Here is a 19,881-nt window from a genome sequence, read left to right as displayed (position 1 = left end):
TCAAACTCAAAAGATTATCCTCACACCACTTGGCAACACTATCCAGCCCGAGCTGAAGTGGAACACAGTTTTCTAGTGACAGAATTTTATAATATAATTTCAAATCCTTCTTCTTCTTCTTAGTACGCCGTCTCCTAACGAAGGTTGGCGATCCATCTGGCAATCAAAACTCTAGATGTAGCTGCCCTAAAAATGTCGGTGGAGGTGCAACCAAACCATCTTCTCAAATCCTTCTTCCAAGAATTTTGTCTTCTACCCACCGATCTTCTGCCCTGAATCTTTCCTTCTATCATCAACCTCAGAAGCTCATATTTCGCACCCCTCATCACATGTCCTATGTATCTGGTCTTTCTTCCTTTGATACTTTAAATCCTTACTTTACCTTAATTATATCAGATTAAATCCAACTTTTAGAAATCTATTAAAAAGTGGAAAACGGCATATTCCGAATTTGTGTTGAAGGGTGATCAGTATCAATTGCTCCAGTTAACCATTAAGGGCAAAATAGGGGTAACACAAGGACCAGCAAGACAAGCACCTGCAAGACAAGCACCTGCCAATAGAGAGACAAATTTGCCATAGTTGTCGCCAATTTTTACCAGAAGAAGGAGAAATTGATTTTCGAATGAAATTGCTTACCATATTGGACAATCTAATAAGGTTCATGAGGGGAGAGCCTTGGATATGATTTAGTTTGGTTCGGAACTGCTATATCCAAAAAGTATTTGGATCTATGTAATATCATGAGAGAAAAAGAAGTTGAACGTACCATCAAGGAGAGAAAGTTACAATATTTGGGACACATAATGCGAGGCGAGAAGTACAATATCTTACGATTAATAATGCAGGGGAAAATAGAAGGCAAAAGAGGCGTAGGAAGAAGACGAATCTCATGGCTGAGAAATCTGAGAGAGTGGTTTGGATGCAGCTCAAAACATCTCTTTAGAGCCGCTGTCTCCAAAGTCAAGATAGCTATGATGGTTGCCGACATCCGCCGCGGATATGGCACTTGAAGAAGAAGAATATCATGGTACAACTCCTCACTGTATTACAAGCACTGCCACCTCATGATAAACTAAATGGGAATAGGATTATTAGAAACGGACGACTGCAGATTTTGTGGGCTGGAGGAAGAAACTCCTGATCACAAAATGCCCCGCTATTGAAAACCATGACAAAAATGCTTTGGACAAGGAGCACCCCGAACATGTAGTGAGAGAAATGGCTTTCCGTGAATTTGGCTGAATGTTTGGTATGTTATTGTTTTTGATGGGCTGTTCAAAAATATCAATAGCCACAAAGCTCAGAAATGGGCAGTTTTCGAGGTATGGAGCTTATTCGAAATTGAATGTATTCCATTTTTTGCCGTATTTGCTCATAAATCGAAGAGGAAGTGGCAGATCTAGGATTTTTTTTCAAAGAAAGGTACATAGTATCGAATTTACATGAAAGTTATACAGAAGAAATTGAACAAAATATTGAAAAGTCTCTGTTTCATTTTTCCAGATGAAATATTATAAATGAAAATATATAATGGTTATATATAACAACACTATCTAGAAAGTAATACGAAACATTAACCCCCTGATGGGTTACACCCTGACACCCCTCCTGGATAAGCCACTGCGGAGATCTTTCATTAATAGTTGGGATGGAATTTGGATGTTTACCGCCTAGATTCCTAGAATCATATTGAGATATTGTGTTCCTCAGTTATACGTATTAGGCACCGTTATCGATAATTTTTGGTACTAATGTGTAAACTTCAATGTAACATTCTTCAAAAAATATAGTATTTTCAAGAATTCGGGATTGAATATTGAAAGTTTCTATCATACTTTCGGGTGCAAAAAAAAACCCAGTGATTCCAAAAATGTATTACATGTTGATTCCAATTAGTACAGGGTGGACAAAAATACAATAGTTTTGTGTGTGCTCATAAAGTAACGCGTAACATTCTTTATTAGTTATATTAATAATATTATCAAAAATACTTATTGTCAAGCGGCAATTGGTTTGAATGTAACACCCTGTAGTTTGTTACATTTTAAGATTAATAAAAATGTATAAAAATAAGAAATAATTTCTTTCATATTCTGTCTGCCAGACCACACGTACCAAACATGTTTGGAAACAGCTCATTTTTATTAATCTAAAAATGTAACAAACTACGGGGTGATGTTACATTCAAACCAATTGCCGCTAGACAATTAGTATTTTTGATAATAATGTTAATTCAACTAATAAAGAATGTTATGAGCACACACAAAACTATTGTATTTTTGTCCACCCTGTACAAATTGGAATCAACATACAAAAATGACGGTGGCGTTATTACTCTGAAGTCCCCCTGTATATTAGATTATCATTTCAAAATACGGTAAATTTAAATAAAAAATCGACTTGTTTCAGGATTATTTCTAAAAATGGTCTGTTTAGCTAAAAATGAATTTGTTCCATACTTTACGGACACAGTGTATGATTTATAATTATTTAATTCATGTTTCTTTTCCAAAAAAGTTGATATTTTCGGTTCTTTCATACAATAAGTTTAATAAATAAAAGCGTTTTTTTCTCATTTCCTCATTTTTTTATTGATGTGACAATACACTATAAAACTGCTACAAATCAAGTAGCTTGATATAATTCAAGTATTTGATAAATAATTACTTGACTTGACTTGAGATTGAAAAACTACTACTTGAGTTGAGCTTGACTTGAAATCAAGTATATAATACTCGTACACACGGATCATTCTAACATTCGTTCATTCAAAAACTCGCCACGTCGTGGCTCGTTTTTAAATTTTGAATTTGTGGAAGAATATCGATGCCTTCTGCACTTGTAGGTATTATAAATAACTATTCTTTTCAAGTGATCATGACCTGTTCAAGCAGATATTAACTTTGACTTCATCAGTAAATTGTCAAGGATTCACCTTGATTCACGTTAATGCTCATTCAAATAAAAAGTTTTTCTTATCTACAAAGGAGACGATAAGAGAAAGTGATAAACTCAACGCGCACACATAAATAATGACAAGAACTGGGTCAACATAAACATTATTCTTAAATATCCTAGAATTTCGACATAACGATTGATATTCAATAATGTGAAATTAATGGGAAAATCAATTATTCAATTTGAAAAAATGCATTTTATTCGAATCTATAGAATTCTGAACCTTGCAGTTATTGTTCAATTGAAGAATCAATAGTCAGGTGAATTGAAATCATAACCAACACAGATTTCTATGATTAAATTGGAAAATTGCATTTTCCATTCATGATGTCTCGTACAATTCGCGCAAAAATATTCCATTGTTACGTGCATGAATCAGCTACTAGGCAATAAAATGCACATTAATTAGGTATTCGAAGTGAAATGATTCAAAATTTCACACTGCATTATTCATTGAAGGGTAATGACTATTTGTTGGATTAATTGTTATGTTCAGCTACTTCTTGTAATCTTCTGAATTCGAACGAAACGTATTAATTTCTTTTGTTTTATTTCTCAGTAGTATGAGCACATTTCAATGAAATCTTGAATGATTAGAATGTCAGGTAACAGCTTTTGGTATCACTATTTAGAGAACATTAAACTTTTATTGATTTCTTGAATGCTGGATATCAGATAAATTGGATGCAATTAATCTCTGCAGGACCTAAAAAATTTCAAATTACCTACCTGCAGATTTGTTCTCTTCATATATTGATACATTTGTTTTTTATTCTTGATATATACTTTTTCGTTCTTGATATAATTTTGAAATTAAATTTAGATTCGCCTGGTGAGTGAGATCAGAGAGACATTTTTAGGAACTTTCGTTAATCGATTTAAGGTTGAAGTCCAAAGTCCAAGGATTCAAGGATTTGCCTGCCAAGATTTCGTGATTCATTCGCTTCCGTAGATAGATAGTATTGCTAAAAATATATACCTGATGCATCAAAACACTCAGCAATTAATTCATTAACTTTATTTATTTGGTTATTTTCACATATGAATAATATTGACTATCTCTAAAATTTTCCTTAACAGTTATTCCATCATAATTACTGTTAGAATGACATAATTTCGAAAGGATTATGGTTTTAATAATCAGTATAGAAGACGAGGAGAAACATTTAGTTCGACAAGTTGAAGGGGTGAATATGAATAAGACAAATAACAATGAGTTACCTAGGTGTGATTGATTATTGAGCATCATTTTTAAATCTGTTCTGATTGATGGAAAAATTTATTTTATGTTCGCGGTGTAAAGTGACCTGCTAATCAGGAAAATTTTCTGCTCCCTGCAAATTTTCATCCAAACTATGCTCCTCATTCCAGTTTTATTAGTTTATGTATTGAAATGTCTTAATGTTGTTTTGAATTAATTTCAATACTCTAAAACCTAAGCTAAGGGTTGAAGAGATGAATAAATAAGAAATGATTTCTGTATATGACAATGAAATTGTTATAATTTTCAAAACTACTTTCTTCGATTCGTTTATTCCAGTAGACGAATTTACTTGACATTATCTAAATCTATCTGAATCTATCTAATAAAGAAGCGGTAAACAATACCTGAGTCCATTTTTATTTAATTAATTCGAAATGCCCAAAGAAAGTGGTCCAGATCTTAAACTCGCCCTAATTTGGGCATTGGTGTTCGAAACTGAGAGAAATAGGATTCAATTCTTTATTTATGAATTCGAGGATGTGAACCAATCTTTTTATTTATTAATTTTTTAAAATATTTCTTGTTTTGTGAAGAAAAATTCATCTTTGTTTTATATAGTGAGCGTATCATATTTAATATTATACTGTTTTGTTTTTGTGAAGGATATTATGGATTATGTATTCGGAAAAATGTTTGAACCTATATAAGCCTCTCAACCTACTTAAACGATCAAAATATAAACTTTATATGGTACAGAATAAGACTGATCATAGATGAACACTGTAAACATTACTGTGACTTTACATATATGTAATTATAAAGAAATTTTTGATTTTTTGCTGATGTGTCCAAATTTTTTAATTATTTATCGTTTTGTATGAGGAAAATATTCCAATAAACGGATTCTTATATCCTACTCATTCCTAAATCCGAATATTGTATAATATGTTCTTTTATTGGACACACTCATTGTAAACCTATATGTATACGTATTTCGAGTTTTATCAATAAAAATATAGATTTCTATAACCTGATATTTGTGATATGAAAAATTAAAAATTTTAAGACGCAAAAAATGACCCAATGTATTGATCATGAATATATAACCAATAAAGAGGAGATTGGTAATTGCGTCTTCTGACTATTTTACGTACGATAGGTTAGTAATTATTCCAATTTGTAATTCATACATGATTGGTAGGTAAACACATAATAAACACTACCTACCTAGTACTCAAAATTACCGTTTTAAATCGAAAGAATCATTAATGAAGTCTATGAAACCACAATAAACAGGAATATTAAATTGTTTTGTTAATGTTAATATATCCGGATCTTAAGAATCGATTATTCCGAATAGCTTGTGAATAAACTATGAATTATTGGCATCCTGTAATCTGGATCTATCGTTTTTTAACATGATCAAATTTCATTATTTCACTGAATCTCGAGTGGAAATAGTAATTTACGTAACAAGTCCGGAAAATAGGTTTTTTTTGGACGAATAGACAAAATAGAAGTCTGTGAGTCCAAAAAAACCATTTTCGGGCGTGTTGCGTACAATATTTTTCCGGCAACCATGTAAAATAACACTATCGCTGCTGCTTTCCATATTTTATTGCGATTGCGATAAAAAAACATACAAATTTTTGACAACTAATTTCATATGAACTATCAGCCGTTAACTCGATTGCTATGGATTCTATGATTCTTTTCCGGCCTAGTCCGGGAAGTACGTACTTTCCGGACTAGGCCGGGAAATGCTACTTTCTCAGAGAAAAAGCGTCCGGAAAGTGAGCACTTCCCGGACGGTTGCCGAAAAAATAATGTTTTGTTTAAAAGAAAGATGCCAACTCTTAACGAGAATAGATTTAGTATTCAGTATCATCATATGAGATCCTAGGTCTATTCTAGTTGAGACAACAATTTCAAAGAAGTTTTTAGGATCAAATCATTTATAGATTAAGACTCTAATCAATAGACCTGGATTCAATCCAACGTTTCAAACAATCTAGACTAAAAAACTCGGCGCCAATATTTGTAAACAAACCGAACATGACAATAACAACAAGAAATAACAAACCTCTCAGATCTGGTTTATCTCAACCTGACGAATTTCTGAGCTTCTCTGATTTATTCTAGATAAACTGGAGAACATTGCATCACCATTCCATTGCAGAACCAGGAAACTCTTTGGGGATCAATGAATGATGTCACAGAGAGTTCGTTTAACTTTCAAGACAGTCAATGGAACAATCCAGAAATCTGTAGGTCAAGTTTTAGGTTACAATATGAACGGGCTTCGATTGGCCGCTACAAGTATCTGTTATCGAGCGTACAACACTACTAAATACTCCCACCAGGCAAAGTGGTTTTAAAACATGAAATTCACAAGAAGATTCTTCGCCACAGGTTATTAGAAAGAAGATCGGTAGTGGGATACGACTCTGTGACCGGTTAGGTCGGTAAAGAGGATTTTCCTAGCGATGCGTGTTTCAGTAAACCGTACCTCTCTTTCATTTAATAACGTATGTAGCTTTGGAATTGTTGGAAAAAAATTTTTATCTACTCCTATTGAATTATGTATTCATTATTCAACTGCTTTTGAGCAATTAATTTTATCTATTAACAAACAGCGTGAGTTATAATAACTCACTATAATAAATCGGAAAATATGGATTTGTGCTTCTATACTTCTCTGTTTCTATTCGATTGGCCGAAAGGGAACATTCCATTATTGTTATTGAGGGAAGGAATGTCCGAGTGATTGTCACTTTAATAATTTTGACGTTTTCAAATTAAGTTGATATCTAATTATTGTGATTTTTTTGCTGAAAACGATTAACTCAGTTAGTGAAGATGAAATATTATATAGGTATACATTTCCAAAAGACAAACAACTAATGTTACCATACAGAATTACTTGCCCGAAAAAACATAAAGGAGTTTGAAAAAAATTTCAAGATTGGTGTAGCAGTAAGATCATTAAGTCATCGTTTACAGAGAATTTTTTTTGGTATATTTTGATGCATTTTTATAGGCAACTATTAAGGTTTTTCAATAAAGTCTATGTCTGTACTTTGTACTGGATTCGAGCTAGCCTGAGCTAGTTCGATTGTGATTGGTGACACTAAGTTTCCATCTCTCTTGTACTCGGGATCGAGCACATATGTTTATTTCCCGTTCCTTCTGTTTATATTCTAAGTCTGTATTTTTTCTTAGTTTTTATTGATATAGTTGTAGATAAAGTATAGTATTCAACTTGCGGTATTGGTCACAACTCACTTGATGAATTACAGCAAACTTCATCTGCGTGAGTTATGACCTACATTACCGCTCGTTGAATAATATACTATTGATACCTTCTGAGAATTTTACAGTTCCTTATAATACTGTGTATGAAATATGAACACCGCAAATGCTAGACAATCATTCAGATTTTATGTAGAAGAAAATTTCGCATAAAGCTTGAGGTTGTTATACGGGGTGTTAGAGGTACTAACGGAAATGAAAGATTCCTCAAATAATCATGAAAAAAGTCCCATAAATATATAATACATGCTCGTGAGTATCTCGAAAGATACCTACATGTGAAATCCTAATTCGGCAGGATCTGTTGTCACTGAGATATTGAGTAGGTCCTTTTTTCTGGTATTTTATCTGAATATTCTGAATAGAATAGAAACAGGTCTCTCATCCCAGCCACTACTCATTTTATTTTTCATATTACCAATAATATGTTTCATTTCTAATGTAGTAACAGGTTTTATGAACATCGACTTGTTCAGTTTTACATCATTGGTTCTATTATTGACATTTTTGTACAATATGGAATTTTGGCTGATAGGGGATGATATAAATAAAACACTCGAATGGAGTTTGAAATTGTAATTTTATATCTCAATTCGAAATTCCATCCCGAACAAATAAGTATTTTTGAAATTATACTGAAAATAAAATTTCTGAGTTTTAGGTACGTGGAATCCTGAAAGCTGACATTTTGGACATCTTCGGTAATCCATATCCAAAATTTCAGCTTTTTAGGATTCCACATACCGAAATGATGAATGTCCAATTGAAGCTATGTTTTGTTCCAAAAAGAAATAAATCAATCAATTACTCGAAAACCACTAGAGATAGAGACAAGCAAGTTAGACAACAACCTTGGTACACTGAAGAATTGAAGAAAATAAAGAATCAACTTGATGTACTAATTACAAACACGGGCATTCAAGTGAGAAAGGAAAGTGAAGAAGTTATAAAAATTTCCTCAAACAATATTGAAAGTCATTGGAAGAAGCTAAGAAGGAATACTATTCGAGTCGAATGAGTCAGTCCGAGAACAAACAGAAACTGACATGGAAAATCGTCAGTTCCCTCAGGAAAAAAAGGTGCAATGGGAACGCTTTGGACCCAGAAGAATTCTTCGAGTTCCTTAATCAATTGAATAATGATTCTCGACATGTTGACTTAGATCAGTCTGAATAATAAAATGAAAATAAGGAGTTTCAAATCATTTTTTTTTGGATCCGGCAACACCAGATGAAGTGAAAATGATAAATTCAATGAATGGCAAGTTTACTTCTGATTCATATGGTTCATTCACCTGTAATCTGAAAGATATTATGAATGTTATCGCGGAACCTCTTACTATCATTATTAACAGATGTTTCGAAGAAAGTTTTTTCTCGGAATCACAAAAGAAACGAAAATCGTTTCTGTTTACAAACGAAGCGGCAAAAAGAACATGCCACACTACAGGCCGATTTCTATTCTCCTAGCTTCCTAGCATCATCGAAAATTATAGAAATTTGATAAAGAATAGAATAATGAAATACATGAAAACACAAATATTTACGAATAAACAGCATGGATATAGAGAGAAAAAGTCGACTATTATCTACAGCACTAATAGTCATAGAAAAAAATGCCGGCATGACGGCAATAAGCAATAGGCTTTCGATAATTTTTCCCACAAAATCCTTCTGAGAAAATTGGAATTTTATGGCATTCGAGGCCTGCTTCTTAAACTGATGGCTTCATTTATGAAGAATAGACAACAATATGTTCAACAATTTTTGTGAAAGTTAGCAAGAGTGTGCCCCAAGGTTCTATTTTGGGGAATCTTCTCTTCATTGAATTTATGAACGATCTATCCTGTGATATAACATGTAAGTAAATATGCGGATGATACCTCATCCTTGAACTCCTGTTGAAATTCAGAGGTAGTCAGAGCAGAGATACATAGGACTCTTCAAAAAGCTAAGTCTTGGTTCAATTGATTTTTGATTTGATTTGATTTGAAAAATTCCAACGGCCTCCTTCGAAATCTAAGAAATATCCCAAAAAAATCATGACTCGTCCTTTAAAAACACACTTTATAACAATATCAGAAATGTAGAAGTATAATGAAAGAATGGTTTTTAACAACATACATTTATGTAAGGAATTTCAATCTGGTGGCATTCACTGTTTAGAAGATATGCGGGGAAATTTTTTGAAATTTTAACAACTTTGGAAGAATATATCTTCGTTAATATGCATTCTGGGCCATAAGTTCATCAAACTACACTTATTTTTCAATGTACTATCATCTCCAGAAAGCTTGGTTCACATTTCTGACTGTATACATTTTTTCTGGTTTCCAACGGTGCATGATTGAACAATTGGTTAAAAGGTCCTATGACTTGTCCTCAATACTTTCCTTATATTTTTTCCTTTATATTTTTGACAGGATATCAAACCCCTTGGAATCAATTAATCAAAGTCTGAGCCTAATGAAAGGTAATCAAAACATTCAAGGACACTTCAAGTTTTCATATCATCACTAAGGAATTATGAGTACATTCCATCCACCTAAAAATCTATTAATCTTACATAGAAAATATTACACGACGATCATCAATGTAAAATTGTTGGCTCATTTCATCCAATATACTGAAAGTGTGTTTATCCAGTGCCAATATTTTCCCCTCAACTATGGGTAACTTTTAATATATGCTGATAAATATATGGATATTGGATAGGAGTGAAACATTGAAAGGGTGGTATATGAAAAACTATAAATATCAAACTAATGCTTGGCTTTCAGAATTTGCATCAGGATTATTTGTGGTTAATGGTCAACTAGCATCGCTATCGTAAATGAGTAGGTATTCGTTATCAACTATAGGTATGTTCAGGGAAATTACTCCTGAAAGATTTATGTTTGACAATTTTCAGGAGTATACTTCACATCGAAATCAAAGGGATTCAAATTAATATTATGACATTAAATTGGAAATATATTTGAAATTTCAGAATAAACGAATCCAATCGTGAACACATAAATGTCCCATTAAAATAACTTCAGAAAGTGTGATTTGAATGAATCAACTAGTCCTCTTGTTTGGATATGAAATTAAATAGTCCTAGCAATAGGCTACAAATATTGCTTTTATTCCCGAGGAATAAACATTGGTAACATTCCGACGTAATAACAGCCATTATTGCGATTCGTATGATTTAATATCTAATTATTTTCAATTTAATTTCATTTGTCAATAACTTTAAAATTAGTTGAATTATAATACAATTAATATATTATTGTTAGTTGATACTGTTGATACGATCCTTCGAAAATTAGCCCGAAAATGTGATTATTTTACATAATATTTGAACTAAATTTGAACCTCGTCCTTTTTTATGTTACGGAAATATTGAATTTTCTATGCTTTTGATTACGTGATCAACACGAAATGATGCACGAAGCTTGAAATTCTTATTTCACAACTAAATGCAAAATTTCAGCTCCTTGAATTCACCAGAAGAATTAAATTCCCAAAGGCATATTTACGGAATTACATTTTCATTATTTAACTTCTATCCGTTGAAGTAAGTTAAAAAAATATTAAATGAATTTCCCCGGTAAATTATGCTCTCCCTCATTCACAACATTGATTTGTGCATCCTCCTCAATTAGAACTCTTACATTTGGATCATCCATTGGATCCATTGTATTCCAACTAGTACATATCTAATAGAAAATGCACAAACACTAATTTTTCTAATTCTAAGAAAAAGAATTATTATAATCATTATTCCCAGTGTAAATAATATAAGGTATGAGTGCAGAAACCACAAAAATAATGTTTATCCTTTGAAGAAGTCGTAGATATAAGCGATACAAGAATATGAAATCTATAATAATATCCTGAAGGATTTCGAAATTGTATGTTTACAGAATTTTTTTATATTTCATAGGATATAATTAATAATAATAAAATTTATTCATGATTCAATATAGTTACATGAATAAACATGATTGAATATTACCAGAATACTCTTCCAATATATGTGACATTATGTTTTTTCATCCTTCACTCCTAAAAAAATATGTCGGTATTGTCTGCCTTATTTATTTAAAAAATCTCAATTTTTTTTTCTTTTCTTCTTTCGATTCATTATTTAGAATTTTGTGCTTATTTTTGTTAAATTCATATTCTGAGTCTTTTATAGGTTTTACCTCGACTCTTTTCTGTAAATAAATGAATAAATAAATTTTTGTCCCAAATCGAAAACTGATGGTCATCAAAACCCGACTACAAGATCACAAAATATAGAGATCCCGGGAATATTTTACGTTGGCTCATGATCAAGCTTAAGGAATAAGTAGTAATTTTTATGAACATTAACATCGACAACATAGAAAGCGAGTAGAATGCTAGTAATTTCACCTTTGTGAATGCTCAAAGCACTTCCATTATCTGGAAAAACTATATTTTGTATGGGACCATTATCGCTCAAACTTTGCATTTTACGAGTGGAAATTTTGAAATCAGAGATCAATATATTTTTTCATTCCAAAAAGTTATCAGTATGTTTCCACAATCTTCGGTTGAGAAGGAAGCAGAATTAGCAAAGCGGTTCTGAAATGAAAAGAGACAAAGAAAAATAATGAATTCGAGGCAGGAGCTTTGGAGCACTAGATTATTAATTCACTATTGTTCCCATGAAGAGCACTGTACAGGGTGTCCCAAATTCGATGCTCACTGAAAGCATACCGGGAACTAATAAGACTGAAAAACACCCACTCTTCTCTATACTCTAAAACGGTCATTGATTTCTATGATTTGTTATTTGAACCATAAAAATAACTGGAAAAAAGAATTTTTCGCATATTTCGAGCAGAAACCAAGATATTGCGAAATAATTGAAAAAGCCATTTTTGAGGAACGCCCTGTAACTCGAGTACGAATCAATATATCTTCGACCTGTTTTCTGATATGCTTTTCTTTCGAAAAAAGAGATCGGGGGTCCTTTAAACTTTTTCTCCGACTCTTATAGTTCTAGAGATAGCGAATTTGATTATTTTACATAATATTGGAACTAAATTTGAACCTCGTCCTTTTTCATGTTACGGAAATATTGAATTTTCTATGCTTTTGATTACGTGATCAACACGAAATTATGCATGAAGCTTGAAATTCTTATTTCACAACTAAATGCAAAATTTCAGCTCCTTGAATTAACCAGAAGAATTAAATTCCCAAAGGCATATTTACGGAATTACATTTTCATTATTTAACTTCTATCCGTTGAAGTAAGTTGAAAAAATATTTAATGAATTCCCCCGGTAAATTATGCTCTCCCTCATTCACAACATTGATTTGTGCATCCTCCTCAATTAAAACTCTTACATTTGGATCATCCATTGGATTCAATTCTTTCATTTCTATTGCAATATAGCACATGGAACAATAAGCAATTTTGTTGTTTCTAAGTTTTTATCGTATTCCTAATGCAAGTTTAGTTCATTTCTACTTTGTAGATATCATTAAGACATGAACAATGAACATAGCAAGTGAGATGCAAGATTATGCAATACCTATAGCACATGCCACAAAGAGTAATTATTCGTTTCTAGTTTTAATCGTATTCTTAGAGCAAGTTTAGTTCATTTATACTCTTTAGACATGAACAATAAACATAGAAAGTGAGATGCAATATTATACAATATAGCACAGGCCACAATGAGAAATTTTGTTTCTAGTTTTAATCGTATTCCTAATTCAAGTTTAGTTCATTTCTACTTATTAGAAATTATATAGACTGAACCTCGGACTGAACTATATACATAGAAATTGAGGTGCAGTATTATGCAATAAAGCACATGCCAAAATGAGCAATATTGTTGTTTCTAGTTTTAATCGTTTTCCTTATGCAAGTTTTGTTCATTTCTACTTCTTAGGCATCATCTAGAATGAACAACAAACATATTCATATCTTCCTCAATAGTCAATGCCCTCAACCGTCGGTTTGAGGTGAAACCTCTTCTCTTTCTACTAATTGATCAATATTCAGTTGAGTCCGAGCTCAAACCAAGGTTTGGCGTTTATAACACGCATTTTGGTAGTTGGCGCACGGTTGAACTCAACCGACGGTTAACCATCCTTCATAATGCCGGCCCTCAATAAAGCTATTCTAGATCCTCTAGATGTTTCCTCTCGAGTATTACTGTGTTCACTATACGGACTGGACGGACAGACAGAATTGCGTTGAATTTGATTCGATTTGCATATAGTCGATTGGGAATATTCAGTCAACCAGCGTATTTGAAAATCAAAATTGGTTCTCTTTTCACATTATCTCAACATTTCTAGGAATAATTCTGCTCATTTCAACCAGAACGTTATCTTTTAATTTCAAGGACAATAATGGCGTCACTGGAATATTATTTAAAATCTTCGGCTATCTCTCTATTAGCATACCGAATCAGCAATTTTTATTTAGCACGTACCTTCCTCAAAAAACTTAATGGAACGGGATATGAAAGACCCTATAAATATTCCACAAATTCCTATAATTTGTAATTCAGAGCATGATTTTGATAAACGAAGTTAGAAATTCATCTGCATTCATATAAAGTGCAGGAGTAGTTTTAAGTGACGGATAAGGTGATATTTTATCCTTTTATCAGAGCCCATAAAAATGCAGATTTTCTGGAATCTTGTAGTAATAGTTTTCCACCTGCATGTCGAACTTCGTCTCAGAATTTATGAATAGTGTTTCTGATATTTTATGCAGCTAAACATGGCGGACTTGCTATTACGCTTTTGGGTCCTTTTGAGATGCAGTTATTCTCTGCAGGAATTCAAGGAGATATCAACTATCCCTATGAGGAAGACACTCAAGGAGAATGAAATGTGTTGGAAACTCGGTTGGGAATGAAAATAAGAGAAATTTCTGTTTTAGATGGCACCGAATTGAATTATTCATTTTCATGAAAGGAATATTTCAGGAAATATTATATTTTCATGATTCTAAAAAAACAGATGCAAGGTAAAACTTAAATCTTTCGTACGAGAACGAAAATATCTTATGTATGTTGCTGAAATGAATTTATAGGGACACGAAAGTATAATCAATATTCACCAAAGATAAAAGGCTACGGCATAATAGATTTCGCATCAAAAATAATTAGGAATTTTCTTGCTTTTAAGCATATATGAAATTCTCCAAGTAATTCATGATTCAATCATATTGAAATTATTGTTGATTTGGATGATAATCAGTGATGTATGTTGATAATTCTCGTGCTCCCTTGAATCTAGAAATGCAGGGCCGCTTTTAATGGTTTAGGCCTCGAATCAAATTTGTACAATATTACAGTAACTTTATTGTTTTATTCCATTTTCTATTTTTATATTTTTCTTTAATTCTCTATGCTTATGGTAATCGATCGATATGAAATTTCGTGTGAAGGTACATTGGTAAGATACTTGTTCTCATGAATCTATCATATTAATACGATTGTAAATCTCGATAATAATCAGTGTAGTATCTTAATAATTCTCGTGCTTCTTTGAATCTGAAAATACAGAGAAGCATTCAATACTTCAGGCCTCGAATCAAAATTACACAACAGAATGAGCAGTGCCTTTTTTCTTGATATTCTAATTGAATTGTTATGCCTCTGACGATGCAATCGTACATTGGTAAGATACTTGTTCTCATGAATCTATCATATTAATACGATTGTAAATCTCGATAATAATCAGTGTAGTATCTCAATAATTCTCGTGCTTCTTTGAATCTGAAAATACAGAGAAGCATTCAATACTTCAGGCCTCGAATCAAAATTACACAACAGAATGAGCAGTGCCTTTTTTCTTGATATTCTAATTGAATTGAAATGCCTCTGACGATGCAATCGATATAAAATTTGGTGTAAAGGTTAAAATAGTTGGAGATACGTCTGTCTACAAGCAACATTTAAACTGAATAAGTTCATTTATCAATGAAATATCGATTATTCTTGTTGGGATATTCTTCTCGAATTTTATTTGATGCTGGTTCCCCATCTGAATTTCTTCCTCATCGAATTCGTAGTTTTGAAATTATCGGGAAAACAAAATTTCGAACGATCCTATTTACGGAACCCCAAGTAGAAGTATAATAGATGAAGAAAAAAATTATCTGCTCAAGGAACGATCACTCCAAAATGTGAAAAAATTACTGTGGTTTTGTCGCTGTCAAGGTGAAAAACAATTGACATTACAATAATATAATTGCCAGATTCTTTTAAAGCTCTACACTAGGACTATCTACATCATTTTCTGACAATACGTAATGAAGAAACATCACAAACATTCTAAGAATATGTCAGCATTTTTTGCTGTGAATTGGCAACTATAGGTTCACACAAAGAAGAAAAAATATTTTTGACTGTCCGTGAGCGTTCAGAAAGGTAGGTTTTTGTAGGCTCACGATCAGATCAAAAAAGTGACGTTTGGTAAATAAAACTAACTATACCTATTTTGATTTGAATTCGATCTTTCAGAGGGCTTTTTGAATTTCAATGTAGTGCGATAAAATTTCCAGCGAAAGCTAGCAATTTTGAAAGTGAATATTTGTATGAAAAGTAACCAATATTTCTCGAAATTGAATTATGGGTTGCAACATCATGCGGTGAAGCTTCCAATTTTCATGAAATTTAATGTGAATGAAGCTTCATTATTTATCTAGAAGCTATAGACGAATGCATAAATTCTTCCTTTTGATTTCCGTTTTTCATACATTTCAGAACGTAAACAAAAATTATTTTCAATAAGTTTAGAATGATTTCGATACATTTGAAAATACAAAACGATCAAGCGTTCTTTTAGTAGTATATGAATAGTTGCGAAAAAAATTAGCTAGTGATTCATGTTCAAAAAATAGGGTGAGTCTTTCATATTAACTTTTTTTTTGACCTCCCTCCTGCTTAGTTACAGTCCCTTAAAGATTGCGCCCGAAAAGTAGTGTTTATTTTTTTTTTAAACCAAGAAATTCACTAAATGAAATTAAGTTGACATTTTATGCGGGTAAGAAGACATTCTAAAATATTTAACCTAACCTAACCTAACCTAACTTTTTTTTGACCACTCTCCTGCTTAGTTACAGTCCCTTAAAGATTGCGCCCGAAAAGTAGTGTTTATTTTTTTTGAACCAAAAAATTCACTAAATGAAATTAAGTTGACATTTTATGACATTTGAAAACATTCAAAAATATTTTTGGTGGTGTTCGTTTATGATTCCATGGGGTAGGAAAAGTCACCCCTCAATCTTGTTCCGCAATAACTTTTTCTATATTTATATTTTAAAATGAGAAGATTAATTTTGGATAGTCTGATCAATTCTGAACGCACTAAGTCTCTTGTATTGTTTTGTTAAAATTCACGGTTTTTAGAAAAAAATTATCAACAGATGATACGCCTGAGTTGCGGGGCTGGAATTATTTTCGACCTTAAATTTATCCAATAGGTGGATGTCAAAACAATATTTTTATTGAGAAATGGTAAAAGTTCAGAATAAATGTAACAAAAAAAAACAATTATGTCCTTTTTACAAATTAAAAACTACTTTGAGGCACCATCTTCAGAGGGCTGTAACTAAGCAGGGGGGAGCAAAAAAAAAATTATATGATTATAAGATCCACCTTAGTTTTTGACAAGGAATCGCCTCCTAAATTTTTCGCAATTATTCATATATCATATGTACCTTTTTAAAATACTAATTTCATTGACGTTTGAATCGCAAAACTATTTAATTCACCTCAATTACGAAGGTTAACAGAAACAATAAAGTATTTTCTTTGATTTTTGATGAAATGTTATATTTCTAAAATTTTCATACAATATTTGTGAAAAAAAAAATTTTTGGTATCTACTCCTGTAACTTAGATAATACCAAATCATTGTATCTGAAAAATTATTCAATTTATACATACATTCATTCCATTGCAATCGCTTCCAACTCCAAAATATGAATGAGAGTTATTCGAAACACACATTTCGTATCGATTGAAGCAATTTCCACTACAAAAAGTTTCGTAACCGCCTTAACCCAATAGCGAACACCATCGCCAGAATTGACGAACTGAACTGTACTGACTCAGCAAGGTACGAACTTAAGTAAAACATAAACAAATTACGAGTACCATGAAATAATAACCATTTCCTGAATTTTTACGGCAGAAAATAACAATACAATTCATTGTATTGCGAAATTGATCATTTTTAATATCTTCCATTATTGTCAGATTTAACTAATGTCTCGCTATTGGAGATGGGACAATTGAATTTTAAATTTTATAATATCTATTCTCCCAAAATTTGGCAGGTACTCCAAATGTTATAGTCGTAGATTTCGTTCTGGAATTTCAAAGGATATATTATTTATAATAGTAGAATGTTCCAGACTTGAAACAAAAAGTGAATAAAACAGATTCAGGAGCAAATCAATTGAATTTTTAACTGAAAAAAATCAAGGAATATCATGAGCGTTTGAGCACAGGTTCATTCATCCACTTATTGAACCCTTGAAGAACGCAAAACCGTACATATGAGATATTATTTACTTAGACGTTACTGTTATCCTCAAGTGCATCTGATGTTACAGGATTTTCCAATAAGAGGTTTCATATTGAATAGACCGCTATCTGGAAGCTATTGGTTTGACATTGGACATTTGACAACTACGTCATTTCTAGAAATGGAACGATACACGCTTCAACCACGTAATCAAATTGTCAAAATTCACTAAAAAATGGTGAAAATTTTGAGATCACAGTTAGCAACACTATAGCACTTCTGGGAAGTCGTGAAGCATTTTCTCGGCCGGTACCTAATAGTGAAACTGGTGGAAAATTTTGAGCTGTTGGGACAAATTAGTAATGTGAAGAATCGAAACCATGTGCGTCGCTCAAGAACACTTAAAAATGCTGTTGTCGTACAAAGTGTTGACCAAACACCAGGTTTGTATAGATCCCTCGTCGATCTATGGGTATGATCCATAGATTTTTATGGCTGGAATTGTAAGATATTGATGTAGACGTCTTTTTTTCAACAAGCAAGACAACAATCGCAATTTGGCAAGAAAAGCTTCCTTGCCATATAATTTATTGAGGAGATTATCACAATTGGCCTCAGAGATCTTGTGATTTACACCTTTTGAATTTTTTCTTCGAGGCCACGTGAGGGATAAGGTCTATGCCAATGCTCCACAATCGATTCAAGACCTTAAAAAAGAAAAAACCACCATGTGACAGCTCAGTTCAACACGAAATTATAGATTTTTCCTCTTAAAATCACCGTTTTTATGTTGTTTTCACATAATTTCTAGAATCAATAATTTACATTGTAGAATGACAATATTTTCGATATGCGAATACATTTTGTTGTACTAATGTACCTAAGGTCGGAAACTTGGTTATGTACTACAGAAGTTTTGGGAACTGAATATGATATTATTCTACCAAAATCCATCCTTCTGAGCCGTGTCTTTCAATGCTCAAAACATCGCCTGGATCCACCACTGCCTCCTGAACAAGAAAGTCTATGAGTCCGACTGAATCCTTTGACTTGTTTTCGATATACAGGGTGTCGAAGTTGGAAAATACCATAACTTTGAAATAACATTTCTCGTAGGAAAACATCTTGAATGAAACACTTTTGCACGACAAATATTACTTACCCATAGGGTGATAATTTTAGACTGGTTTTCGATAAAAATTTTTGTTAGATGATGATTGAGTCAAATATTATTCAAAATGAAATTCGTCTATAACTAAAAAAATAATCTAGGTAAATTTCCAATTTTTTGTCATTACCTTTAGTTCGATTACACTATTATAATATTGAACAGTAATTGTTCGATATTATGTACTATAATGTTTATTCACTATAAACATAAAAAAAAAAATTACAGAGGTATTCATTTCGCAGAATATTAACATGTGCGTAATTTATAATATAATAATAATATAATATAATAATTATAATATAATATAATTATAATAGAATAGAATAGAATAAAATAGAACTAAGAGTAATAACAAACAATTGGAAATTTACATAGATGATTTTTTAATTATCATAGACGAATTTCATATTGAATAATATTTATAATAATAATAATAATAATAATATTTATTGCCATCAAAAAAATTGTAATTACATGGCTCGTCAATAAGAACGTAAATACAAGTATATAACAAACAAATCTAAAATCTATACAAGATAACTAACGCTTTAAAATCTAAAAGGAATTTACAATTATATTACATTACCCAGTCAAAAAATTCATTAACATAATATATCGTTTTCTCCAACAAGAGGTTCCTAACTTTTCGGGTGAAACTTCCATGAGGTAAGTTCTTCAGATTGTCCGGAATGCTATTGTAAAATCTTAAACAC

General features: G+C 32.0%; 1 protein-coding gene across 3 annotated transcripts in view; it reads right to left on the bottom strand.

Annotated features, from left to right (window-relative positions):
* The window catches only part of LOC123679835 (sodium-coupled monocarboxylate transporter 1), a 117,937-nt gene extending 100,362 nt beyond the window's left edge, over window positions 1–17,575 (bottom strand). Inside the window, exons 1-2 of one of the 3 annotated variants that reach the window (XM_045617354.1) lie at window positions 6,249–6,603; window positions 3,691–3,926 (exon numbers count right to left, since the gene is read on the bottom strand). In XM_045617354.1, the coding sequence (XP_045473310.1) occupies window positions 3,691–3,723 (33 nt within the window). In that variant the 5' untranslated portion in view covers window positions 3,724–3,926; window positions 6,249–6,603. Of the gene's footprint in view, window positions 1–3,690; window positions 3,927–6,248; window positions 6,604–17,414 lie in introns of those variants that run through there. The other 2 variants (XM_045617353.1, XM_045617356.1) reach the window with 2 other exon arrangements.
* Window positions 17,576–19,881: the final 2,306 nt, after the last annotated feature.

This window comes from Harmonia axyridis, chromosome 5, assembly GCF_914767665.1.
Source record: "Harmonia axyridis chromosome 5, icHarAxyr1.1, whole genome shotgun sequence".
Taxonomy (NCBI): domain Eukaryota; kingdom Metazoa; phylum Arthropoda; class Insecta; order Coleoptera; family Coccinellidae; genus Harmonia; species Harmonia axyridis.
Note: the sequence above shows the minus strand (reverse complement) of the source record. Positions and strands in the feature narration are given on the sequence as shown.